The sequence below is a fragment of the Ostrinia furnacalis genome, unplaced genomic scaffold, assembly GCF_004193835.3.
Source record: "Ostrinia furnacalis isolate ACB-3 unplaced genomic scaffold, ASM419383v2 OfSCF0577, whole genome shotgun sequence".
NCBI classification, from domain to species: domain Eukaryota; kingdom Metazoa; phylum Arthropoda; class Insecta; order Lepidoptera; family Crambidae; genus Ostrinia; species Ostrinia furnacalis.
This window is the reverse complement of record NW_021130816.1, coordinates 198,103-225,822: the sequence shown is the minus strand read 5'-3', so window position 1 is coordinate 225,822 and position 27,720 is coordinate 198,103. Positions and strand designations below refer to the sequence as shown.

The following is a 27,720-nucleotide window of genomic DNA, read 5'->3' as shown; positions in this document are numbered from 1 at the left end:
AACAAAGGTTGTCAAATTGACTGACATGTTTATCGTATAGTACAGTCCACTATGAAAATTAGCTGTGGTTTGTTTCAACTACCCATTTTAAAGCTTTTTGTCACTTTCTAAGTGTTGAATTTTATGGAATTGGGAAAGAAGTACCGAGTTTGAAGCGTTCATGAGCAGACATTGCAGTTGAATATTCAAGTTCTGAATTTGATTATTGATGAATAATAAAATAAATCCTACTAGCTCGATTGATGGTTTCATTTAATTTATTTAAACCAGGTTACCTATAATAATTTGTTTTCGTTAATTTATGAAAATATCAAATTAGCCCGTAATCCTGAATCCTGAAACATAAAGTTAGCCTATTAATTTAACACAGGTACGACTGTACTCAGTGTTGCACTATCAAATGCAATTGATGCGCCTCTATGCCAGGGTTTTTATGTTCCTGGTCAGGCTATAACTCGTATCACATAAATACTTGAAAATGGCACAAATCAAGTCGACCTCGACGTGTATTGCCAACATCATCAAAAAAGAAGAAGAAACTACCGATTAAAAATACCGGTATGAGCGACTTCCCTACTACGAACATTAAATTAAAAAATAAACTGTCAAATGTGATAGGTTTTAGTGTATTACTTTTCTCTATGGGTTTTAGTTTCGAGATGGAGTGATGGACGTGTCCGTAAATAATAAATCCTTTTTTTAGTTACTTGTAATGTATTCAGCACTCTAATATTGGCTCTATATACCAATTACGATTATGTTAATTTCGCGTAAAATTCTGCTTTGTTTAAATTTACTGCGGAAACATGGAAGAGGTGAGTTCTAGGTTAACCATATTTTTGTTGTGTCACAATAAAGTGTTGGTGTTGCATGGTAATTTTGTAATCGTGTGGTTTTAGGAGCCTAACGAACATGAGCTAGAGGAGAGGCTGTATGCTATGCTGCATCATGTGGACGAAACGCAGACGCAAGGGAATGTAAGCACTGACAGACAAAATGACGCTGCACGTTTTATCGAGAATGCACCTCGGAGCACCGTGCGCCGTTATTGGCGCACCAGCGCCGACTACTCCACCCAGCACCAAAAGACCGCGTCCAAAGAAACCGCGCCGCCTCCCGCAAACAGAAACCCCACAACAACAAACACTAATAACAACACAAAACCCAAGCAAGAGAAATGTATGGAACCAACATCATCTATCGATCTGTCACTCTTTCAATCACCGCCGCAGATCGTGAAAAAAACCATTGAAATACTGGAAGTGGAACCATACAGTGTTGAACTTGAAAGTAGCGATGAAGATGAGGTTATTGAAGTAGAGCTGCCGCCTAAACCGACCATCACTATTGAAAGCTCTGATGAAGACGAAGTCTGCATTGTCTCACAACCTGAAATTTCATCCAATACAAATAAGAAAAACAATACAGCACCAGAAAATAATGCTCCTACAGCTGACAGGGCAGTGTCAGCGAGCCCTGTCCCATCTGTCGTGTCTTCTGTGTCTGATGAATTCATCCGGAGTGACTGCATAGCTTTGAATATATCCTCTCGGCATACTGACAACCACAGCTTTGACTTTAGCCTTCACGGATCTGACCTACTCGGACAAACCACGCCTTCTAAGAAGAAGAAAAAGAAGAAATCCAAAGAGGCTGCCACTTCTACTCCTGTGCCTGCGGCTGCAGATAAAACCTCTACCACCACACCAGAAACATGCTTTGCAACACCTAAAAGCAAAGCTAAGAATAAAAAACAAAAGACAAAGTCGTACACTGTGTCAGAGAAGAGTGTACCAAGTGCAGATGTATACGATTCAGACAGCAATCAGTCAGTAATAGAGACTGGCAAGGGAACATATGTTGTAACAGAGAAAAGTCTACCAAGTGCTGATGTTTATGAATCAGATTCAAGCTATTCTGAAAATGTTAACAAAAGCAAATCTGTGTCTGGAAAGGCCACTGAAAATTCAGATAGTAGTGTTTCAGACAAGCAACAAGACAAAAACGAAACAAATAACACCAAGCAAAGTGACACAAGTCTGCCCTACACAACTGCAAATTCTATTGTGGATCTAACTGACAGTGAGCAGTTTATGACTCTGGACAGCACAGGCATAACTGATGATAACATTATTATGGCAAATGTATCAGGATTCCAAGAGCCGAATAATGAGGAATGGTCCTATAATGCTCCTAAACTTGGATCTACCAAAGTCCCACAAATATTATTTGACAACCTCGACTTTGACAATCTTAAGGGCAAGGACACAGTATGCAAACGTAGACGGTACTCTCTTACAACTCTACGAGCTGAAATGGAAAAATTCTACAATGAAAGCTGGGGTGGAGAGGATTTCAATCATCGGGAGATACAAAAATACATGTCACGTAAGTTGGAATTCATTTATGCATATTTACGTCTGGTCATTAGTAATTTCGCCATTAAAATTGCAATTAGTAATTACGATTACGTTATATTCATTTAAATGAATACAATTATCTACATTTAATTGTAGATAATTACTTTGGTTATTAAATTATTTGTCTAATTATTTCAGGAGACAAGAGTTTGTGGGTAATAGACCCCAAAGACAGAATGCCAGCTTTGTCAAAGAGAAAAATAACGTAAGTAATTTAGCATAGTAATTTATGTTAGTTAATCTATTATATAAAAGAAAGTCGTGTTAGTTACTCCACTTATAACTCAAGAACGGCTGAACTGATTTAGCTGAAAATTGTCAGGGAGGTAGTTTAGAGCCAGGAGAAGGACATAGGATACTTTTTGTCCCGTTATTTATTGCCATTAAGGCGGAACAAAGTTCGCCGGGTCAGCTAGTTACTGATAAATCTATTATTACTGGGATTTATGAGAAAAACAAGTTAAATATAGTTTTGAGTTATAATCACCTATTCTTTTTGTCGATGAATTACAATTAAATGACAGAGTACAATGACGTAGTAGTACTAAAATTATGTTTACTTAATATCATATCCCTATTCCAGTATACCATTACTACACGTCTTTATTTAATGATGTTCATCGTATTTAGTTTGAGAAGCGACTCTAGTTGCTAAGAAATTTTAATGATGTTCATTGTATTCGCCCAGATGGGCCAGGAAAATATTTTAATACCATAGCTACACTGGAAGTTCAAAGTACAAAGAAATTAGGTACTTATCACTAAATGGATTGGGTCGGTAATTGATTGCAGATGCAACTACTGCAACCGGCCGGGCCACCGCGACGACAACTGCCGCATGAAGCCGCCGGTGTGCTTCATGTGCGGCAACACCGGCCACTACGAGCCGCGATGCCCGAGCAAGATCTGTGTCAATGTGAGTTCGATTCTATTGTCATACTTCCAGTGTCTATTTTAGAACTACCAGCGCCCTGGGAGAGATCTCTCTGGCATCCCTAGCTGCTGTTCAAACCTAAATTCTGTTTTGACTTAATAACTATCTGATATAAAGTTTTATTTATTTATTGAAAAAAGATACACCAACAACATACAATTTTAAATGCACAATACACCAATTAATGTCTTCGCATACAATAACTGAGATAATGTTTACTAATTTAAATTAATTTATTCTTACGCTGCAAACTTAACAATAGAGCTAGGTCAGGGAACCAACTCAAACCACTGCTTTGCCATAGTTATTTTAAAATCGAATGCTTTGGAGTTGAACAGGTCTAGCTCATGATCATTGACGAGCCCATTCACCTGGGCTGCTGCTCGCACAAGAAAGATGTTCTGTCTACAGGGTGTTAGGTAAATGGGTATATGAGCCGACCCTAGCCCATGTTAACATGGACATATAAATGGTATGGTGAAGTCAGAAATTAATATCATTTTATTTTTTTAAATTTTCATACAAAATAAATTTTATAAAATCCGATTTGTATGAATGTTAAAATGAAGATATCAATTTTCTGACTTCACCATACCATTTATATGCCCATGTTAACATGGGCTAGTGTCGGCTCATATACCCATTTACCTAACACCCTGTACAATGGTTGTATGCGATATGTCGGCAGTGCGGCTCGCCCAACCACATGTACTCGACGATGTGCCGCAACTGCGCGTCGTGGGGCCGCGTGACGTGCGCCGAGTGCGGCCAGGCCGGACACCCCGCCAGCCACTGTCCGGACGTGTGGCGCCGGTACCACAACACGGTAAGATTATATTTATAGTTAAACTAAAGCCTGGTCTGTGAGCACGTAGAATTTTGTCCAATAACCCCAAGCTACCCATCCTTATCGCTCGCGCGTAATTATATTGCTGTCGCGACTGTGCCACGGGCGCCCGCACAGTGTGTTATGGGACTGTATAAACGGACATTCTCATTGATTTGATGAAACGTATAGAGCTCAGTTATACAAACATGATAGTAAAACTCCCGTTTGAAAATTCCAAGTAGTTTTCGCGGTATAAAAATTCAAAGTTACCTATTTTTTTACTTCAAAATTATGCAAAAATATTCTCACTCGTTAACTAATAACATTTAATTCAGAATTGTTACAATACTTCATAGAGATCTTAAAACTACACGTAATAAGCGTATTAAGTGCTTCGTAAACGCATTCAGTTAATTAGGAAAAATGATTTTTGTGATTTTTGTTTTTATTTTNAAACGTAGAAGGTACTCTCTTACAACTCTACGGGCTGAAATGGAAAAATTCTACAATGAAAGCTGGGGTGGAGAGGATTTCAATCATCGGGAGATACAAAAATACATGTCACGTAAGTTGGAATTCATTTACGTCTGGTCATTAGTAATTTCGCCATTAAAATTGCAATTAGTAAATGGAAAGTAATCTTGTGATTACGTTATATTCATTTAATTATAATCAGTAATTACTTTGTTAATAAAAATATTTGTCTAATTATTTCAGGAGACAAGAGTTTGTGGGTAATAGACCCCAAAGACAGAATGCCAGCTTTGTCAAAGAGAAAAACAACGTAAGTAATTTAACGTAATAATTTATGTTAGTTAATCTATCTATATATATAAAAATGAAACCCGTTTCGCGTTGTCACGGCATCACGTGTGAACGGCTGAACCGATTTCGATAATTCTTTTTTTTAAATGTTTGTGGAAGTCCAAGGATGGTTCTTACGGAAAAAAATATTAAGAAAATCTCTACGCTAAGGCGGTACGAAGTTCGCCGGGTCAGCTAGTTACTGATAAATCTATTATTACTGGGATTTGTGAGAAAAACAAGTTAAATATAGTTTTGAGTTATAATGACCTATTCTTTTTGTCGATGAATTACAATTAAATGACAGAGTACAATGATGTAGTAGTACTAAAATTATGTTTACTTCATATCATATCCCTATTCCAGTATACCATTACTACGCTTTTTTCAATGATTCATTGCATTCTCCAGAAAAAAATATTTTTATACCGTAGCACCCTGGAAGTTCAAAGTACAAAGAAATTAGGTACTTATCACTAAATGGATTGGGTCGGTAATTGATTGCAGATGCAACTACTGCAACCGGCCAGGCCACCGCGACGACAACTGCCGCATGAAGCCGCCGGTGTGCTTTATGTGCGGCAACACCGGCCACTACGAGCCGCGATGCCCGAGCAAGATCTGTGTCAATGTGAGTTCGATTCTATTGTCATACTTCCAGTGTCGATTTTAGTACTACCAGCGCCCTGGGAGAGATTTCTAGGGTGACCCAACTGCTGTTCAAAACTTTTCGAATATTCGTAATTGAAATTGAATTGGATTGAATTCACATGGAATCCTCAGCAATATGACCACCAAGGCGGAGCAGAGCAGAGAAGTTTTTTTGATAACCAATCAGATTCATGCAAATAGCACATAATATCCACTCTGCTTCGCTTCGGTGGAAATGGATCAAGCGGAGAAGTGTCGGGCGCATTTGTCTATATATATAAAAATGAAACCCGTTTCGCGTTGTCACGGCATCACGTGTGAACGGCTGAACCGATTTCGATAATTCTTTTTTTTAAATGTTTGTGGAAGTCCAAGGATGGTTCTTACGGAAAAAAATATTAAGAAAATCTCTACGCTAAGGCGGTACGAAGTTCGCCGGGTCAGCTAGTTTTTCTATAAAATTTGACAGCGGTGGCGCGGCGAATTATGCACAGCTCACACTTCTCTCGTCTCCGCTCTTCTCCGCTCCGCTTTGGAGGAAATAGCCTGCCAGCTTCCAGCCTGAGACAGCCCAGCCGCGCGGTTACCGCGCGTGTCTGAACAAGGCCTTAGCTGCGTTGATCCACTTTATTGGTTTTATGTTCTTCTGATTAATGTCGTTGCGGGTGTTGTCAATGTCAATGACAGTAACTTTCTCCGGGACAAACTTGACCTTCGCTGGTTGGGTTTTGATCGAGCTGTAGATACTGGTTACACAGGAGTTGCAGCGGTGGGAAGTCCCGTTATAATGGTTGTATGCGATATGTTGGCAGTGCGGCTCGCCCAACCACATGTACTCGACGATGTGCCGCAACTGCGCGTCGTGGGGCCGCGTGACGTGCGCCGAGTGCGGCCAGGCCGGCCACCCCGCCAGCCACTGTCCGGACGTGTGGCGCCGGTACCACAACACGGTGAGTAGAACGCTTGTGGAGTTGTGCTCAAGGAAAATAGTATAAGTTCGTTCGTTCGTTCGTTTCAGCCGAAAGACGTCCACTGCTGGACAAAAGCCTCCCCCAAAGATTTCCTCAAAGACCGGTCCTGCGCCCCTCGCATCCAGGCACCTCCCGCGACCTTTACCAGATCGTCGGTCCACTTAGTGGGAGGCCTGCCCACGCTACGTTTTCCGGCTCGAGGTCGCCACTCAAGAACTTTCCTGCCCCAGCGGCCATCAGCTCTACGAGCTACGTGCCCCGCCCACTGCCACTTGATTGTAGCGATTCTGCGGGCTATGTTAGTCACTCTGGTTCTCCTACGGATCTCCCCAATATAAGTAGAACTAGACAAATGTAAAAGCTCCTAAATCAACTATTTCAGAAAGAGTGGTAATAATTTCAGTATTTAAAATGCATTCGAAAAATATGCATATTTTGTTTGAAGAGTGGAAAGCATGTGTCTTTCATAAAAGCGTCGTCATAGTTTAGTAACTCCTTGAATTGCCTCGTCTCATTAGCTGGATTTGATATCCAGTTGGCTGAACTTAATCACATAAAGATCAATTACTTTAATCGTGCTAGAATACAGCATCAACAATGAAATTATACATGTCTTGAAATTATGTATATGTGTCTCATTCTTGCATATTCATGTCAACCTTGCTCTATCCCCAGCTCGACACCAACATGCCGCTGGTGGAGAACCGCCAGCTGAAGAAGAACCACCAGCTGTACTGCAGCGGCTGCACGCGGCGCGGACACCTCGTGCACTCCTGCCGCCTCACGCTGCCCTTCTCCGGGCTGCCCATCAACTCGCCCTACGTGGCGCTCTACCGCCCCGTCTATCCGCCCCAGCCCCACCCTCCCCCGCGGACCGAAAACAAAAACAAACGCCACTCCAAGTCCCCCACCGTCCACGAGACGCACCTCAACAAAAAGAAGAACATGATGGTCACCGATATCGAAGAAACACCCGAAAAAACCGACGAGCGCCCCAGGAAAAACTCCCAGAGCAAGAATCAGGACGACCCCAAAACGCCGAAGACCGTCGAACCCCCGAAGGAGAAAGCCGAGCCCGCGCCCGATTTCATTCCGATCGCGTCGGTGACGAACCGCGACAAGCGCGGGCACATCATCCAGGACAACGAGGTCACCGACACCAGCGACGTCGTCACGTCCGCCCGCATCGCCGTCTCCGACGAAATCGTCGCGCGGCTCAAGGCGCCCGACGGCGCGGCCTGGCTCGAGGAGAACTTGAGGAAGTGCAACATCACCATGCAGAACGCTGAAATCGCTTCGTTCCTGAACATCAGGGGGAAAATCGCCGATCAGGAGGCTTTCCACACGGAACTCAGGGGGTGGTTGAATCACGGCTCCAACAAAGAAAATGTTAATTCTGATATCGAGGAGGAAATCGCGCACGACATTGATGAAAATCCTCAGAATAACATACCCAAGAACCGAAATAACCTGCTTCGTAAACTGACCAAAGCGTTCGAATCTCTCAACGACGATCTGGGAGATCCCAAAGCCATTTGGAACGAGTTGAACTACTTACAAAACCGACATGAGTTACTTCTCAAGCAGAAATCTGTCAGCGCTACACAGTTGAGCAACAACCGAACCCACATCAATGAAATGCTCAAGAAACTGAACATGGTCCTTTTGGGCCAGGCAGGCCTCGCCGACGGACCGAAACATTTGAGCGAGCTTCAATCGCTTCATGAGAAAGTAACAAACTTCAGGCAGAAGAATGTTTCGATAGACTTACGCAAAGTGATAGGGCAACATTATCATACTATTTTCACTGCTATCCCCAGAAACGACTACGCCGAGCTCCTGAAAAAGTATTATGTAACCAAAAAACAATTGAAACCGAAAAAAAATAAGATGCAGAAGCCACAAGTTGGTGGAAAGAAAAGGAAGAAAAGTAGGAGAGGCTTGATGGGGCCTCCTCAAACTGGTCCTAATTCCGAGACAAATGCAAATGAAGGTGGCAATTTTGTTACTATTAACAACGCTCATTCCAAAAATCCAAATTCCGTGATCGGGGAGCTGGCCCTCTGTCACAAAAAGTTAATAAAAACGCGGCCAGTGGATGCAATCCTCAAAAAGCAGCGAGGAGAGTTGTGCAGAAAATTACATAGCTACATCAGTTCATGTACTATGAGAGGGCAGATTTCTTCTAAAACTTTGAAAAAAGTGAGGAAGATTCATCATCAAGCTCAGGTATTCCTGGGCCATGTATAAAATTAAGAATAAGATGAAAGCACTTTATTATGCGGTGGGACTTTCGAGTCTGCGACCGCGGCGACGTACTGGCGAGTTATCTATGTATAATCCCACATTGTGGGCGATTTATGTTTTTCTCACTTGCCGGTCATGTGTAATAGCACTTCAATGTGCATGTGAATTAAATAAAACTTCTTAGTGTAAAGCATCTACAACGTAATTTCATTTGAACAGAACCCTAAGTTTTTTCCTTTTTCTTCCATAATGATACATCCAATCTTGGGACATCGTGGTTAAACATAGACATGATTATTACAGGAAGAGCACATCATCAGACTGCAATCATGTTGCAAAACAATACCTATCCATTATTCTATCACAACTAAATAAGATGCCGCAATGTTTCGCATGATGTGCTATCGTTTGTACAATGCCTCAAAACGATTGGCTACATTACATACTCCTGAAAAAAGTGGAAATCTCATTCCCGTGTTGGGTTGGGGTTCGTGTCAGTTGTTCAATTTGCTATAACGTTACCGTTATTAATGTCCCAACCCTACACTGTCATTAAACTTTTCGCCATCACTCGTTCACCGAGCGTGATACGTCATCAAGCAAACGTCATCGTGATAAAAATTGATAAGCGGGGGAATACTTGTTGATCTAAATAAAATCATTAATACATCAGTTAGCCACGCGAATCGTCGATCAATAACCAATTCGCAAGCTTTTTTTCACTTGAAGAATGAAAAGCACAAGCGTTTTTGTACAAATAATTAAATTGCTTGTAGTGTCGTGGTCCTCAATAGAATACACTTGTGCGCGTAGAGTAAGTGTTTTTTTATCAGTAAATATTTTCTAAAAACGTTGGGAAAGCGTTGAATAATTTTATTAATTACTCAGGTACAGTATCCAGAAGATGGTTATTACGGAAACAACTTTTTTGACGCACAGTCATTGGATTCTAAAGTAAATGCAGCATTGCAGAGGCTTGAACACAGTGAGTAAATATTAGTTTTTGTATTTACGCCGAGAGAACGAACTACCAACAGAATGTTAAATATAAAAGCAAACTTTGAAAAAGTTTATGCAATCATTGCTTGGAAAAATATAAAATAATGTAGATAGTAATGTAATCTTAAACAAATTCCAATTATTTCATGCATATTCACATGTTTGTTTGGTTTTCTGGCATAAAAATTAATTGAAAATATTTATTGACTATCTGTTAGTTATGAAAAAATAATTTACACATTTTCCAGAAGCACATGAAAATTTCATGATATAATAATAACTTAAATAACATTTCATTTTTAGCACCAAAATGGGTAAAAGACTGGCCGGATCCATCAGTCCAAATGGGTCAGGTGTCTGGGCTGGCTCTAGACACGGATGGACACCTGCTGGTGTTCCATCGAGACAACAATGTTTGGGACGAACGGACATTTACACCTCGAAATGTTTATCAGGGTATAGGCGAGCCTCCTATTTCGAGACCTACAATTCTAAAGTTCAACGATACCGGGGAGTTGATTGACTCATGGGGAGAGAACCTGTAAGTATTATTTATTTATTCATTAATTCAGTTAAGAGTTACATTTTTTTTATTGCTTTTTTATGTTATCTTTAGTGTTTAACACATTGAATGCCAAATTACGTAGTTGGCCCCTAGCATCACTAGTGCCTATGCAATATTGCATAGTTGGCATTCAATGTGTTAACAACTTATCTTTAAGATAACAGTGAAGAGTTTAGCTCATTTCAGGTTTCAATACCAAAGATGCACCTCAATCTTCTGACTTCAAACCTTTGCTTCATGCTACTCTTCTGATCAGCTCTGCATTGAATTGCCTGTGCCTGTAACAAAGCTATGTGCAACCAAAAAATATTACCTTTTTTTTTCTAACTGTATTTTCAAAGCTATTATTTCATGTTTTCTAATTTCTTTACATAATTTCCAGGTTTTACATACCTCATGGTATAACAGTGGACAGAGAAGGAAATGTGTGGCTGACGGACGTAGCTATGCACCAAGTGTTCAAATTCACACCTGATCAGAGGCAGAAACCCGCACTTGTATTGGGCGAGAAGTAAGGCTTACCTCACTATGATATTTATCGAATAAGGAAAAATAACTAAGATATTGTTTGAGTATAATTATTATGATGGTTATGTCAGAGTTAATATTTGTATAAGCTAGAACCATTAAAACGTCATTGGTTTTCAACAGTATCTTCACAGCATAAAGTTCAAATTGATGTGGGCTGTGTATACCACAGCCTGGTTAAGGCTGCTCGATAAAGCTTGTACATTTTTAATTACAATACTGTTATTGAATTATACATGAGCAGTGACAGACACCATCAAATACATGCTTATAGAATAGAAACCATCTACAGTAATCAACATCTACATATCCAAATAAGGGTTTAATGCCGACCATCCCTATTTCTTCATAGATTCATCCCTGGAAATGATGACCAGCACTTCTGCAAGCCGACCTCGGTGGCTGTGATGTCTAACGGTGACTTCTTCGTGGCAGACGGCTACTGTAACCACAGGATACTGAAGTACTCCCCTAAAGGGGAAATCATACTGCAGTGGGGGAAAGGTAAAATCTATACTTCTATACTTATCTATCTATATAAATAAAAATGAATTGATGTTCGTTAGTCTGATTAAAACTCGAGAACGGCTGGGCCGATTGAGCTGATTTTGGTTTTAAAATGTTTGTCGTAGTCCAGGGTAGGTCTAAACGGTGAGCAAATACGCGCGCGATATTGTTTATCTGTGACAGTCAAAATTCCATGCGGGCGAAGCCGCGGGCGGAAAGCTAGTAATATTATAAAGCTGAAGATTTTGTTAGTTTGTTTGTTTACTTGAACGCTCTAATTTCAGGAACTACTGGTCCGATTTGAAAAATTATGTCAGTGTTAGATAGTCCATTTATCGAGGAAGGCTATACAACATCACGCTACGATGAATAGGAGCAGAGCAACAATGAAAAATGTTGCGAAAAAAGGGTTTTCACGCGAACGAAGTCGCGAGCACAGCTATTAATTTGATACAACTGTTCTTAACTCTTATGTAATGTGAAAACTTGGAGACAAATATCTAGGTTGTATTAGGTAATCAAAACAGTTTAAGTAATTGGTTCCGACTATGTCTTAGACACATAATAATATGCAAATTATTGACCTGCCCCAGATAAAATACATACATTAAGTGATATTTTCCTGAGATATGATTTATCTTCTTATAGTAGCGAAACAGTGATCGTATTTGTATTACACGGAAGGGCGAGGGAGACGAAGTTGCTAATGACCTTCCCTATCCCCGTGGCGTGGAACAGACCAGAGTGGAAATGCTTATTATGCGCCATATTAGTTCATCATCATCATTCATCATAGCTTCAGCCACCGGACGTCCACTGCTGAACATAGGTCTCCCCTAACTTCTTAGTTAACACTTTGGTGGACAGTACAAGTTAAGAATTACTTCCCAGTTCCCAATACTACTACTGCCTATGGGAGTAGTGTCAATGAAAACGAAGTAAAACTATGACGTCGGCGTTCTGTCGTATTATCCTTTACTACCTGAAGCTCGGGTAGCCGTTAAGGTCCTGAACGCCCGTGGACGTTACTGTCCATTAATGTGTTAATTAAGGCCATCTTAGGTGAGGGTGAGGTAAGGGTGTGAGGAATAAAATAAAATAAAAATATCTTTTACTTGCTCACGTAGCTCACGGCAGAGACAACTTCGTATTCAACGTGCCTCACGCGTTGACTCTGGCCGAAGACCGCGGGCTGCTGTGCGCCGGCGACCGCGAGCGCGGCCGCGTGGCCTGCTTCCGCAGCGACAACGGCACATTCGCACACAACTTCGCTTCTTGGCTCATCGGCTCGCGGCTCTTCAGCGTCGCCTACTCGCCGGCGCAGGGTGCGTGACACTACACTCCTATAGCGGCCGGCGCGATGTCACATCACTTCGACTGCTTCCGCAGCGACAACGGCACATTCGCACACAACTTCGCTTCCTGGCTCATCGGCTCGCGGCTCTTCAGCGTCGCCTACTCGCCGGCGCAGGGTGCGTGACTACACTCCTATAGCGGCCGGCGCGATGTCTCATCACTTCGACTGCTTCCGCAGCGACAACGGCACATTCGCACACAATTTCGCCAGCTGGCTCATAGTATTATTTTGAGTTGAACTAGATTTATTTAGGATGTTTTAAACTTTCATTTCAAAGCTACTAAGAATATAATCATACAGTTAACAGGGGTTATCAGGACTAATAAAGTCTTTTTGAAGAAGTGTGGTAATCCGATCTATCACCAAAAACGAGATTCAAACAACAAAATGTACACAAGGTGTTCGATTCCCGCCTTAGGCAGTTCGATTTTTTCAAGTTATTCATTTATAATGTACACAGGTGGCCGCCTCTACGTGGTGAACGGTCCGTACGGCACCTCCCCGGTGCCCGTCCGGGGCTACGTCATCGACTTCACGTCCGGCGCACTGTCCGGCACCTTCGCGCCGGACGGCGGGCTCCACAACCCGCACGACGTGGTCGCCACGCCGGACGGCGGCGCGGTCTACGTCGCCGAAATCAATCCGTACAGGGTGCACAAGTTCGTCGATGATACCATCCAGAAAGCGGCTGACGTCACTCATGCGAAGGTGGCGGTGAAACCGACGGCGACGGTCGGTAAGTGATTTTAACCAGTCAGCAGACCTTAGAATACGCGCCACGATTTTCTTTTTCTTTTAACTTTTACGCGATATGCACATACATTTTTCGCCTAAAATTATCGATAGATAGAAGATTTTATCGCGTCTTAGGCCTACAGCCTGACTAAGATGCGCACCGTGATAAAATCTTATCGATGAATGACGACAAACGTATGAACTTATCGCGTACAATCGACATAATAGTTTATCGTGGCGCACATCCTAGGCCTACAAGTGTATGTTGAAAACATAATCTTTTTAGTTCCCGGATTAAGAATATTCATTAGATTATATGTATAGGCCAGGGCTTGAGGGTGGAACCTAGGTTCATTTTATATTATCTATGCCCTTTTAACTGATAAATTAAAATGTATGTAAAAAATGTTATGGTTTAATTCATTCCCAAATAAAATTTTGCTCATTTGCGTTTGTTTATTTTAATATTTTATGTTCCCATGATTTTCATTTGTCACTTATCCCCATTGATACAAGAAGATTGTAGGTACACTCGTTATTTAAGAATATACGAAACCTCAATAGGTAAAAATATAATTCATATTAGCTACATATTGTGGAGGCAAATTATTATTATCATACACTCTATTCAAATAACACACGAGACATCAAATTATGTACAAGTTAAGATTCCATCTAAATTCGTTCAGGGGCAAGCTTTTCAAAGTAACACAGACAGATTTAATTAAAAATTATAGACACAGGACTATAACGGTTGTATGTCGCTGCACTAGACAGGCAGTAGATTGAGTTTGTTGCGTTTCTTCTCAGCACTTGCAAAATATTGGCCTCGTAGCGCTGCTAGTGCAAAAAGATTGTGAGATACGTTCATAAAACATTATGTAAAGGGTTTTATTTTGACGATTTGTAAGTACTCTCACATACAATTTTTATCTATTTTAAAAATTTGTATTTTTGTATCTCAAAGTCAAATTAGGTTTTTTTTTAATTTTTGGTAAATATCTACCCGTACGAAGCCGGAGCGGGCCGCTAGTAGTATACAGGGTGGAATTTTGTATTGCCACATGGAGTGAAAGTACTTTTAATACTGTAGGTAGAAAATTTTACAAAAAAAATCATACTTTTATTTTTTTAAAGAAAGAGAACTGCATTCAAAGATTTCTGACTGCATTAAGCCTAGGCGCAGACCACCGATTTTTAGTTGGCCGATAGTAGGGCCCGATTCTAATTTGTACGAAGGATCGGCCGATACCAAATCGGTGTCCACCAAATACCAAATAGGACAAAAACTACAAGTATGTTTGGGTGAAATACGGACGTGTTTATCTGAGAAAGGTGTAATGTGCGCACTTTCATACATCTCCGTAGCTAGTGATTAACAGCCCGACCCAACTGTCGGCCAACAAAAAGTCGGTGGTCTGCGCCTAGGTTAAACGAATAAAGACATTTTTGACATCGAATATTGCAAATTCCCCGTGGTTCACGAGGAATGATGAAATACACGAGTACTTGAACATTGAAACCGTGGCCACAGAAATAGAGCGCTACAAGAAACGGCACATCGAACGTCTTACTCATCACCCCAATCCACTCGCCTATGGATTACTGGAGAATGACAACGTGGTTAAAAGGCTAAAAAGAAACCACGTAATTTAAAAAGACAGCTTAGGCATAGGCCAGCTGCTCTTTAACAATAACATGGCACTCAACATATCTGATTATAGTCTGGTGACTGATGGCAGAAATCATTAACACAAAAAAAAAAAAATTTTTTTTATCCACAACGAGGAAGCTCTTGGCCTGTATCTCACCTGATGGTAAGTGACGATCAGGCCGAAGGTGGGAGCGAGCTTCACCCGGAATCCTCAACCACGGAGGAACTGGCTATCTTACCTCTAACTGTCGGAACACAATAATGCTGTTAACATTGTTGTTATGGCGACAGACTTAGGTAAGATGGTGGTAGCTAGCCNCCCTGCATAACCCCGTTACTCCCAAAACCCCTTCATAACCCCGTAACCCTACAAAAACCCTGAATAACCCCCGAATCCCCGCAAAAACCCTGTAACCGCCAAAACCCTGCAATAACCCCGTAACCCCCAAAAACCCAGCAATAACCCCGTAACCCCAAAACCCTGTTATAACCCCGTAACCCCACAGATACGTCCACGGCTGCCTGCAGTCCTGCAACGATGCGGACGCTTGCAACAGCGCGCCGCGTTTCAAACCGCCGCCGGACGGGAAGCCAGTCGTCTATGTGTCGCTCGCGTACGTACTTGCACAGGCGCAGCTGATAATGTTCAGGAGATAACAGAGCTAGTTTTAGCTAAGGGTGACTAAAGTTTATTTACGTTTAAGTTTATTATGCTTGAACCACACCAATGCGTGCAGATCGCCATCGCAGGCGCGATCATAGGGATGTCGCGCGAACTGTCATCCGCACGACCTGTCATTGGTCTTTGATCGCGCCGCGGCGATGGCGATCTGTGGGTCTAGACAAAGTGCAAATTATAATCGCAAACCAGTCGAAAAGTGGTCGAAAAGCCCCTTTTTTGTATGGAGTTTTGACGGATTCGATTTTCGATCAAAAAGTGCGTTTTGTCTAGGGGGCTGCACGCGTTGGTGTGGTTGAAGCTTTACTTTGTGCCACTGCATTATTTGAAAGTCTACTGACTGTAAAACCAAAATCTTCGTTAGAAAAGAAAAATCAACTTTGCTTATGAAAAAAGAAGAAAGAGAAATAGGTATTTATTTGGTTTAACGTAAGTACCTATGTTAAGCCTAATTCCGCTCATGGCCTGAAAAGACCTCATGTTTACCATACATGAGGTAAGTACTTTTAGCCCATCAATTACGTACACAGAAGAGTAAAATCAACCGATCGAGATTTGACCGCAATGAGGGCTATCGTTTTAGCGCTCACCAGTTGGCGCCACTGTTGAGTAAGGTCTTGTCACTTGCTAGTAGCGAAGACAGTGGCGCCAACTTGTGAGCGCTAAAGTGGTAGGAGAACTATCGCATTTGCACTCATCAATATGGCGCCACTGTAGAGTAAAGTCCTGTCAATCGCCAGTGGTGCCAACTGTTAAGTATAAATAGGTACGATAGCCCTCATTGCACGGTGATGATAAGTGAGATGCTGTCTAGGATCGAAACTCTCTCTATTGTAGGTATTGACAAATTGTTATGGGTGACTGACGCATTCACAAACATTCCTATGAGGTCTCACAGTGCGCGTGGACGCACAGACACATGAACCAATCACAGAGCTCTATTCAACACTGTGCGTTCGATTTGCTGCTTAACTTTAGCAAGTATAGTTTGTGAATACGGGCGTGAGTATCTTTAGGTACTACTACGCACCAGCCGATATGTTTTAAGATACGTGTATTTAACCCTTAACAGGGCCTACCTACATGAAAAAATATTTTTTTAATTTTATTAGCCTATTTGAAGATAGAAAAGATTCTCAAAGATTGCGGTGGCACATGAAATAATTTACGATTGCTAACTTTAGTTTTAATACTTGCATTTATTTACATTTTCCGGTGGGCATTGATAAGCTAGAATAACGTTCCTTTTTCTTTAGACAAGGTTTTTTTTTACCTTATTTGAAGATAAATCATTATTGTTATGATTATTAATAAGTATTCTCAATTTGTGCTACAAAATATAACGGAAAAATTGCAAACTATCACAAGTTAAGAATAAACGTGTAAAGAGCAATTGTAGAGCGATTTAACAAAAATAGCACCGATTGAAATTGAAATGATTCTTGTTTAAGTTTGTATAAAATTTATATAAAGGAATGTTAAGGGAATGACCAATTAATAGGCAGATCTGTTCGTCAAAAGCTGCTTGAATTTATTAGAGAACGCGTAGATAGATAATTTCATTAGCTACCTACTTCAATATGATCAACATTATTCAGGATTTTTTTTCTGGAGCTAAAGCCTGGTCCGTGAGCACGTAGAATTTTGTCCAATGACCCCAAGCTACCCATCCTTATCGCTCGCGCCTAATTATGTTGCTGTCGCGCTCGCACACTCACTGCGGGCGCGCGTCGCATAGTCGCGACAGCAATATAATTACGCGCGAGCGATAAGGATGGGTAGATAGGGGTCATTGGACAAAATTCTACGTGCTCACGGACTAGGCATTAAACACATTATTTTTTAATAAAAAAACTTAATTTTAAAATGGAATTGTCTAACGCGTGCTGTATTGTTTTATTGATAAGAATAACTATTTCTTTTTCTTTAATTTTTATGAAAACTTTTACCGACATTTTATTAAAATCAGTTTGTACTGCAATCGAATTTTTTTTTGTTTGCTGTTTTTAAAACTATAAGTTGTTCTTATCAATAATTGGAGAGTGAAATGTCCATTAAATAATAATAATTAACGAAATTATAGGACGTAAGAATATTTCAATTGACACACGAATAAATTTTGTAGACGCATTTAGGATTAGGTCGAATATTTACTGGTTAACGGGGATTATTGACTGACGCAGTTATTTTGTGAAATAAAATTAGAATCTGTAAAGTAAAAATCGTCATCAGGTCATTTAGTCTTCACTGCAGGACCACGACCCTCTATAATTTACCAGAGGAAAATGGAGGATTTGGCTTACACTCCCCACACTGGCCAGACGGGTTGGGGTTCCTCTTCCCTCTCGGATCGCTCACCGAGCGCACGTCTCCATAAGTTCCTCTCGAATTTTTAAATAAAAAGCATAAAAAATCACTACAAAATCGAAATAATTACGGCATAGGAAAATAGGAGTGAATAAAAGTGAAGGAGGTCGCGCGAATTGCATCTACGAGCGCTACGACGACTTCACCTAAACTGCACCAAACTCCGCCCACCGTGCGCTGCTACGAGAGAAGTGCTACGACATTTGCTACGGAACGAGTCTTCGGCATTGCTTTCGCCCTGGTACTCGCCGCCTGCGCTACAAGGTACTGTGATTACTCACTGCTACGACTCACGTTTCTACGATATCGATTGCTGTGGTATCTTGCAACTTATAGTTCCCTAGTACAATGAGCCGCGAAGCCGATATGTCTGTTTGCGAGGATGCGTCACGTGCGGACGAGACGACGCCGCCGAACTACGTATTTGAACGGCGTAGCAAAGCCGTAACGACGGGTGACTTACACAGCTTTAAAGAAGAAATCAAGGACATGATTAAGTCTCTAAGGGCTGCCCAGCAACAGGAGTTTAAAAATATTACGCCAACTATAATGGAGATTAAACAGACTAACACCAATATCGAAAGTTCGATCGCGTTACTTATGAGCCAAAACCAAGAATTGAGCAATAGAATCTTACAGCTGGAAAACAAGTCAAAAGAAGATAGAGAATATATAACGCTATTAGAGGAAAAGGTTGAAAATCTCCAAATGGGAAGTCGCAAGTCAAACTTCGAAATAAAGAACGTTCCTAAAAAAACCGCCGAAACAAAGGACGAATTGGTTCAGATGGCCCTTAGTTTGTCCTCCTCTATTGGAGGGAACTTATGTAAAACCGACATCAAAGATATTTACAGAGTTCATGGTAAAAAGGACTCGCAGACTTCCGCAATCATAGTGGAAACCTCATCAACACTAGTAAAGAATGACATACTAAGGCTATGTAAAGCTTTTAATGTAAAGACTAAAGCTAAATTGTGTGCAAAGCACTTGGGCCTCCGCTCCAAAGAGGATACGCCGATTTTTGTGTCTGAGCAACTAACTGCAAAGGGCTCCCGCCTGCACTTTCTAGCGAGAGATCTGGCAAAATCAAAGCAATACAAATTCTGCTGGACTGCCTATGGCAAAGTCTACGTGCGAAAGGCAGATAGCTCGCCGATCATATTGATTAAATCGGAGGCTCAGATTCAGCAACTTATGAACACGGACTGACTAGTCGGGGACTGTTTTGAAAAATTTAATACTGAGCATAATTTTGCCACCGTTAACTATGTATCCAATACGATGTTTTTCTGTGACAGACTAGGTATTTTGTATAATTTTTGCGGACTGTTTATCATATACTGTGAAAATCTATTTATATTTTGTCATTTATATTTCTCAGTGAACACACCACTCCTCACCCGGCACGACACTAACACGTACATACTAACACACACATTATTCATATCCAAACACAATCATGAACAAAAACAAACTCACACGTACACTCACTACCACCAACAATTTCAAACTCACCCACACATACACTTTCAACTTCCAACACAACTTAAACTTTACACGCATCTACACTTTCACCTATACAAACATGCTTTCCCGAAATTACTACATACATTATTACTTTCACATAATGCTTTTCAAGTTACACCATTATTGCCTCAATCTTTTAGTAATGAGTGACGTTGTTAACACAATAATAGATATTGATCAGACTGAAGTTGCAAAATCTGTCAAATGTGATATTGAGGAATTGTCTGATTTGTTTTGTGTGAGAGATAGTGATTTTACACTAATAACGCAAAACATAAGAAGCGTTTACTGTAATTTCAATGACTTCTTAATAACTATCACAAACCTCAAATTTAGTCCGGATATAATCATACTTACCGAGTGCTGGCTCTCTAAGGATAAATCTATTCCAATTCTAGCTGACTATAGAATGTACTCATCTACCCGATATTTGAACCAAAATGACGGTGTAACAGTTTACATTAAAAATAGAATCTCGGCGAGTGTCAATGAAATTTACCTACATGATGCTTCATGTGTACAAATTAAGCTAAATCATAATTTGATTTTAGCGATATATAGATCACCTTCAAATACAAATGCGGGTAACTTTATCAATTCTTTAAACGCCCATCTAGAATCAATAAAAACACATAGACTCATCACAATAGCAGGAGACATTAATATAAATACCATTCCAAGGGACAATGAGCAATCTTATGAACGTAATAATAGATTTAATTACTTAAATATGCTCGCAGCTCATAGTATTTCAATGGGACATTGTTTCCCTACCAGGGAATCTAGCTCATTGGACCATATCATGCTTAAAGGAGATAGAAATAGTGAATTTCAGATAGCTGTTCTTAACACGACAGTAACGGATCATGCTTTAGTTCTTTTGCACAATCCCATGAAAAACAAAGGAAATAGTAACTGTAGGAAAACAAGGGTGCTTACTGATTATGATGGTGCAGTGCACAGCTTGAGAGAGAAAAATTTGGCTGCGCTTTTGAATTGTAGTGATCCCGAGGTAGTAACGCGGGAATTGATAAATCGTATAACTGACTCTCTGAAAGAAAATACAAAGGAGGTATGCATTCGCAAAAAAGACCGAGTAATCAAACCGTGGATAACACCTGGAATTTTACGATGCATTAGACATAGGAACAAATTGCAATATAGGCTGCAGAGTCATCCACATGACGAAATTCTCAAAGTCACATATAGACGATATCGGAACTTCTGCAATAACTTAGTCAAAAAACTGAAGCGAAATTACGAGAGACAGCTTTTGCAGGACTCAACCGGTAACCCTAAAAGTTTATGGAAAAACATACGCAAAATCACATATCTAAATCAGACTAAATCAGATAATACAAAGCTATTAAGTATTAGGTCATCTCCAAATGATTCGGTTGCTCACGTAAACAATTTTTTCGGTAACATTGGAAAAAACTTAGCGGATGCCATAGATCAGCCTCCTTCTAGCAATTATTATTCTCTTAATCTGCACAGTCCATCTCAGCTAAATTCCTTTGCTCTTATTGATACTGATGAGGACGAAGTTCACACTATACTGATGAACTTAAAATCGGACAGTGCTCCTGGTTGGGACAATATCCCGACTAGCTTTCTCAAGCTTGCTAGAAGCGAGGTGATTCCGGTTATTACCTATTTAATTAACCTCTGCTTTGGTAGTGGTATATTCCCAACACTCCTAAAAGAGTCTATTATAACACCAGTATACAAGGGTGGAGATGGAGACGATGTTAATAACTACAGGCCAATCTCGGTGCTAACTTCACTATCAAAATTGGTTGAAAAAATTATTAACAAAAGACTTCTTAACTATCTTGATNAAATTGACCCATAAAGCCTCAGGGGATTCAAGGAAAAGGTTTATTATCAAACTTCTGGCCTCGATTTTGAAATAAGATGTTGTTTATTCTTACTCCGATTCCTTAAACCTGATTAAATTACGCGATTATTGATAAATATGATACATTTACTTCCTACTTATTTTTAGTCTGAGATCTATCTCTCTATTCAAATTCAAAGTCAAAGCTTTTATTGGCTCTTTTCAGGGCGTTTATACACGTCCCAAATATAGCTTGCCAGTAATAACGTACAAAGTACAAAATGTGGCATCATTAGTAGTTGGAATATAAATTTTCAATTTTTCAACAAAAAATGAACCGTAGTATGTGAACGAATCTTTTATGAGATACAATCNATCTTGATAAAAATAACATTCTATCATCTTTTCAATATGGATTTCGTGCAGGAAAATGTACTGAAGATGCTATTAGTGCATTGACGTCAGAAATAATAAATAAGCTGGATAATAAGAAAAAATGTCTATCAGTATTTCTAGACCTAAAAAAAGCATTTGACACCGTCTCCATCTCGATCCTCCTTAAGAAACTTGAACTGGTCGGTATCAGAGGAATCCCTCTTAATTTGTTTAAAAGCTACCTGCAGGACCGAAAACAAAGAGTAAAAATAGATCAAACCATAAGCGACAAAACAGTAGTGGAATACGGTGTACCCCAGGGAAGTGTCCTGGGCCCAACCCTATTTTTAGTCTATATTAACGACTTGTGTAACATGCAGATCGAGAATTGCAAAATCTTGTCTTATGCAGACGACACTGCCGTAATTTTTACTGGTGACTCGTGGTATAACATCAAAACTGCTGCGGAGCTTGGTCTGTCTAGAATAAACGATTGGCTCAAGTGTAACCTCCTNGCGTTCTGGTCTTATCCAGAGGTTCTCAAATAGGGGCCTGAAAATGCGGCGAAATGGTTCCAGTAAAGGATGGTACGGCAGTGTTTGCTTCGCGCTCGACTTGGCGGGGGCACTGCCGTGCCCCCAGATTCCTGCTAGATTCCATTGCATTTTATCATTGAAATCGTAATGTTAAATCCAAATCTAATCAAAATTAAATGTCTATTGCTTAAATGACGAAAAGCATAATCAAACTGTTACCACAGAATGCTGTTACTAAAATAGAATAGAGCGATAAATTGGTCTGTGTCCTCTATAATTTCCACCTATTTATGTTGGCACAATATTCGCAAAGCCATTATCGATAACACTAACCGAATCGATTCAGCAAACATAATTTCTGTAACGTATCAGTTCGCACATTGCTCATAGTCTCCGCAAACATTACTCTTCGGTAAGCATATTGCATTACCGAGGAGCTACGGTTCTCAACATGTTTGATGTTGTCTTTTGAAGCTACATTACCCCCAATATGAACAAACATGGTTAGGTTTTCGACGTACCTATATCTAAAAATGTATCAGTATTGTAATCATAAGAACTAATAGGCAATATTATACGAAATGAGACAAAAAGCTCTTTGTAAGATCCTTCATTGATGGAATAGACTTTTATTTATTCATATTCCATTATTGATATTGTATTATTTATAATGTAGCTACACTAGCTACATGTATAGAAGAAACATAAAAGGAAATTAAGTACGTAGTACAAAATGATCTATTTTTACATGACCCAATAGCCAACCGTGAACTGTGTAACAAGCAACGCGATTTAGGCTGGGTTGCACCATCTTACTTTAACTTTGACAAACGTCAAAAATCTGTTAAACCCCATACAAAAAACACCGATTATCGTCATATTTACGGTTAAAGCAACTCAGCCTTAGTGTTGTGAAGAAACTGCGCGAAAGTTACAATATGAACTAAAGAGCCGCTAATAGCTTAATTTTTTTAGTTAGTTATTTATTTTCATTTTACTGACTGCCAGATTTCACCCATGGATGAACGAAGGAAATATCTATGTCACATTTTGAAGAGAGACTATTGCAGGCTTACTCAAATGCATTCTTATATTTACTTATGATTGAGAAGCGATGCCATACTCTAATTTAATGACTCCGATCAAGCTCATACAATTGAATTGCGTGGCTTGAACAGATTTCATACACACGAGCTTCATCAAATAGAAAACATTGGAAGAAGTTTAGTCAGGTATTGATTGATTTAGGAAAATTAAGAGGCTTTAGAAGTTTAGACGTATGTTCTCTATGAAATTCAAACTCAACCGTTCACGGGCTCTATACAGGTTGTCCCTGTAAGTTGGTATTTATAAAAAGGATTGATTCTACTACTGTAAATGCTACATCTTTCCCAAAGAAACAAATAATCAAATTGTCAAAAAAAAATTGACGTTCCCATATTAAATGACTGATTACTGAAGACAAATAGTAGTATGAAAAGGTTTTTTTTTTGGAAGATTTGAATTATTCTTCCGTCTCTCAGGGAAAGTTGCATTTGAGCCGTAGAATCAATCCTGTTTAATTGATCCATACTTACAAGGACACCCTGTATACCCAAGCTTTAGAGTGAATTGAGTTTTGACTTTACAATATGGGTCACAAACCCTTACTCGAACCTTGCTCAAAGTCGTCGCCACACTATTGTTGACTAATTGCGTGAAGTCACCGATCGCTGCGGTCCGCGCGCCATTAATCACAGCAGGTGCGCCAAACATAATCATATTAATTAAATTTGGCTCAAACCTGAGACGTATGGCTCGTTAGCGTCTTGGCAAAAACCATTGGGTTTACATTATGTATTGATTCAATGATATTATGGGGAATTAGTGAGCTGTGTTATGATAATAAGATGATGAACAATGTGGATGCCAGGGCAAACTAACTTTAAAAATCGTAATTCCAGCTATAGGTAGAGTTAGTAGCACAAAATATTTGGGAANAACCTCCTAACATTAAATACTTTAAAAACCAATTATATGTGTTTCTCTGTCTATAGCAGGACGCAACCTGATGATGCTTTTGAAATTAAAATACATTCATGTAGGCAAACTCAAACTATTTGCGGCTGTCCAGCTATAGGTAGAGTTAGTAGCACAAAATATTTGGGAGTTATGATAGACCAGCGTCTCTCGTGGCAGTCACATATTGATTTGGTAGCGTGTAGAATAAGAAAAATGATATGGATTTTTAAATCACTTAGACACGTAGCAACCAAGCGACTTCTAAATCAGGTTTACACTTCCTTAGTCCAGTCTATCATAATTTACTGCATAACAGTATGGGGTGGAGCGCCAAAAACTAAATTTATAGATGTCGAAAGAGCACAGAGAGCTTTATTAAAAGTTATGTTTTTCAAGCAAAAAAAATTTTCAACTACGCTACTTTATGACTTAGTGGACTTACTCACAATTAGGAAACTTTACATCTTACATGCTATATTAAAAAGACATAAGTCATTGGCCTACAATCCTATTATAACACAAAAAAGAAGAAAACATAAGGNTTCATTTTCATTTTCATTTTCACAGCGTGACACGTGTCTTAGTACAATATTGTGTAATCGACATTACTTTTTATGAGGTATCAAAAGGTTTTTGTAATAATTGTAAAATTATTATTTTTTTGCTTAAAATGATAACTTTTGTAAATTGTAATACTGTAAAGTAACATTAATTTATTTTAATAGGATGATATTTTCATTATTTATATTTTAAAATCAATTGTTTCAGATGCGCGCTATTGTTCGTCCGCTATTTTTAGGCAGCAGACCCACAAAAATATTTTACGATTTTCTCACTTTAATAACGACTCGTGTAGCTATGACTTATGCAACTGTACCCTTCGTATTGTTGCAGCTAGGCCCCAGTCTCGCTTTTTACGGGTAGGTTATTTTTCTACTTTGAAACATTAAAGTTTCTTGTTTATGTTTTTACTTTATAATCTGTGTTATTTTTTCAGAAAACTTTATTATTCTCTGCACTTCATCGCAGTAGGAGCTTTATTGTTACCTGGAAAGAGTAAACGTTCTTCCTCCGTACAAAGTCATGAACATCCTAATATATCTTTGAAAACTGCTTCTGACTGCATGCCAAAGGAAAATGGCGAAACCAGCAATAAACTAAAAATATCTTAGAAATAATGTATTTTTTGTGGAAAGAAAGGGATTAATTTGATGTTTGGTGATAGTTGAGTAACGGGTTGTCACATAATTATAGTGTCATTTAATTTTAAGGCATTAGATGAGGCTTCTATTAGCTGATGGGCGATTATTGTTTTATTGCATTTACATTTGATTGGATAAAAAAATAATTAAACCTTTAATAAAAAATATTATGATAAAACCTATCGAATAATAAGTTTAAAATGCTTGTAACCTGAATTCTAAAGTATTCTTATATTTGATTAATGTGATTTAAATGTTTGCTTGTATGATGCCTATCGCTCATGGGAAAACAGCAGCTCATCGGTGAGTTGCTATTTTTTTATCATAGTTTTAAAATTTCATTATCATGGCATGAGTCTACTACCTACTACTTACACAGTTTATGTTTATTTATAACTAGCATTACTTAAACCATATTTTCTTAATATTATGCTGTAGGATGGTAACATGTCCACATCGGGCGCACCAATAGAAACCCATTAAGGCTTTTAAAATGTACCTACCTATTAATTCCAATCACTATGGTAATATTTGCGATCATTTTTTTTCTGAACTACATAATATTACACAGTAATTTTCAAAGTTCCCATTACTATCACGATTACGAAAAATAAGAAATTGTTACATATTTGTAAAAAGAAAAATTAATGGCTTCTATATGTTTTTGTGTCCACTTGTGTTTCTGATGAATACCTATTATTTTTTTGCATCAATTACCTACTTTACTTGTTTTTTTTATGTGTGTTAGAAAGCAACTTTAATTGTTAGTGCACTACAAAGTTTCAAGTGAATGGTTAGTTATGAATAAATGAGATATGATAACGTCTTCCACGTTTCCTTAGAACATTAACACTTTAAAGTACAAAATAGGTACTATACACTTAATATACTTAGGTCGCGCAGCGAGAGTTGAGGTGTGGTTGAGGCGATATACAAGGTGTGGTTTTGTAAAACAACGCCCATCTCAGGGGTGGTAGTATACACGTCACTGATGCCAAAACAAATATATTTTAAATTTTCATGGAAAAATTCATGAAATTAGAAAAAAAAAATGTTTTATTACGCGGGCGAGCTATCGGTCAGTCTCCCCGCTCTCCCGGGGCGGCGCGGCTAGGGTTTGTACCCGGGTTTTCCCGGAACCGAAAGAACCGGGAAAACCCGGGTTTTTTCGACAGCTTAAGAACCGGGTTTTAAAAATTCAAAACCCGGTTCTTTCGGTACTTTCGGGTTTTGCATAGTTGTCTAAAATATGTTATAGGTATTAGGCATGAGTCGTCAAAAGAAAATAGAGAACCTAAAGATATCAGATTAGCTACTAATAACGGTTAGGTACCTACTTATTGGTTTTGTACTTTGTTTTTTTTTATGAGATATGTAAATATTTTAAGCATTTTTCTTACAATTTTTTTAAATCACTGGCACATTTTTGTTTGCGCTTACGTTGCGACAGGTTATACAGAAGATTGAGGACTATAACTTGCCACTATGCTTGGCGTTCGTAGACTATTAGAAGGTCTTCGATTCGATCGGGTCTTGGGCAGTGTTTACAGTCTCTTCAGCGGTGCCGTATTGACTATCGGTATATCGAGGTGCTGAAGTGCTTGTATAAAAACGCCACCATGTCGGTCCGAGTACAGGAGCAGAGCACGAGGACGATTCCTCTGCAGTGAGGCGTAAGGCAGGGAGATGTTATATCTCCTAAACTGTTCACCACTGCATTGGAAGACGCTTTCAAACTCCTTGAATGGAAAGGATTCGGCATAAACATTAATGGCGAGTACATCACTCACCTTCGGTTTGCCCACGATACTGATTGTGGTCATGGCAGAATCGTTGTAAGATCTTGGCACAATGCTCAAAGACCTTAATCGAGTTTCCTAACAGGTAGGCCTGAGGATGAATATGGACAAAACAAAGCTTATGTCCAATGTCCATGTTGCGCCCTACCCAGTTTCGGTTGGGAGCTCAATCCTCGAGATTGTTGACAAGTAT

General features: G+C 39.5%; 3 protein-coding genes and 1 long non-coding RNA gene across 4 annotated transcripts; all 4 read left to right on the top strand.

Annotated features, from left to right (window-relative positions):
- Positions 1-622: 622 nt before the first annotated feature.
- Positions 623-9,053, top strand: Zcchc7 (Zinc finger CCHC-type containing 7). The gene is made up of 6 exons (XM_028322973.1): positions 623-815; positions 900-2,388; positions 2,559-2,625; positions 3,213-3,336; positions 4,043-4,180; positions 7,285-9,053. The coding sequence occupies exons 1-6, from the start codon at positions 807-809 to the stop codon at positions 8,857-8,859; spliced, it is 3,402 nt and encodes a 1,133-aa protein (XP_028178774.1). The 5' UTR covers positions 623-806; the 3' UTR covers positions 8,860-9,053.
- A 388-nt stretch (positions 9,054-9,441) lies between these two features.
- On the top strand, positions 9,442-13,925 carry LOC114366202 (Peptidyl-alpha-hydroxyglycine-alpha-amidating lyase 1). The gene is made up of 7 exons (XM_028322986.1): positions 9,442-9,670; positions 9,745-9,841; positions 10,159-10,396; positions 10,803-10,931; positions 11,301-11,452; positions 12,583-12,780; positions 13,273-13,925. Exons 1-7 carry the CDS (start codon positions 9,587-9,589, stop codon positions 13,554-13,556), a joined length of 1,182 nt encoding a protein of 393 aa, XP_028178787.1. The 5' UTR covers positions 9,442-9,586; the 3' UTR covers positions 13,557-13,925.
- A 4,595-nt stretch (positions 13,926-18,520) lies between these two features.
- LOC114366201 (uncharacterized) lies at positions 18,521-21,614 on the top strand. The gene has a single exon (XM_028322984.1). The coding sequence runs from the start codon at positions 18,596-18,598 to the stop codon at positions 19,454-19,456; it is 861 nt and encodes a 286-aa protein (XP_028178785.1). The 5' UTR covers positions 18,521-18,595; the 3' UTR covers positions 19,457-21,614.
- A 3,659-nt stretch (positions 21,615-25,273) lies between these two features.
- On the top strand, positions 25,274-26,579 carry LOC114366196 (uncharacterized). Its single transcript, XR_003657010.1, has 2 exons — positions 25,274-25,446; positions 25,524-26,579. It is a non-coding gene; the product is annotated as an uncharacterized LOC114366196 (long non-coding RNA).
- The last annotated feature ends 1,141 nt before the right edge of the window (positions 26,580-27,720 follow it).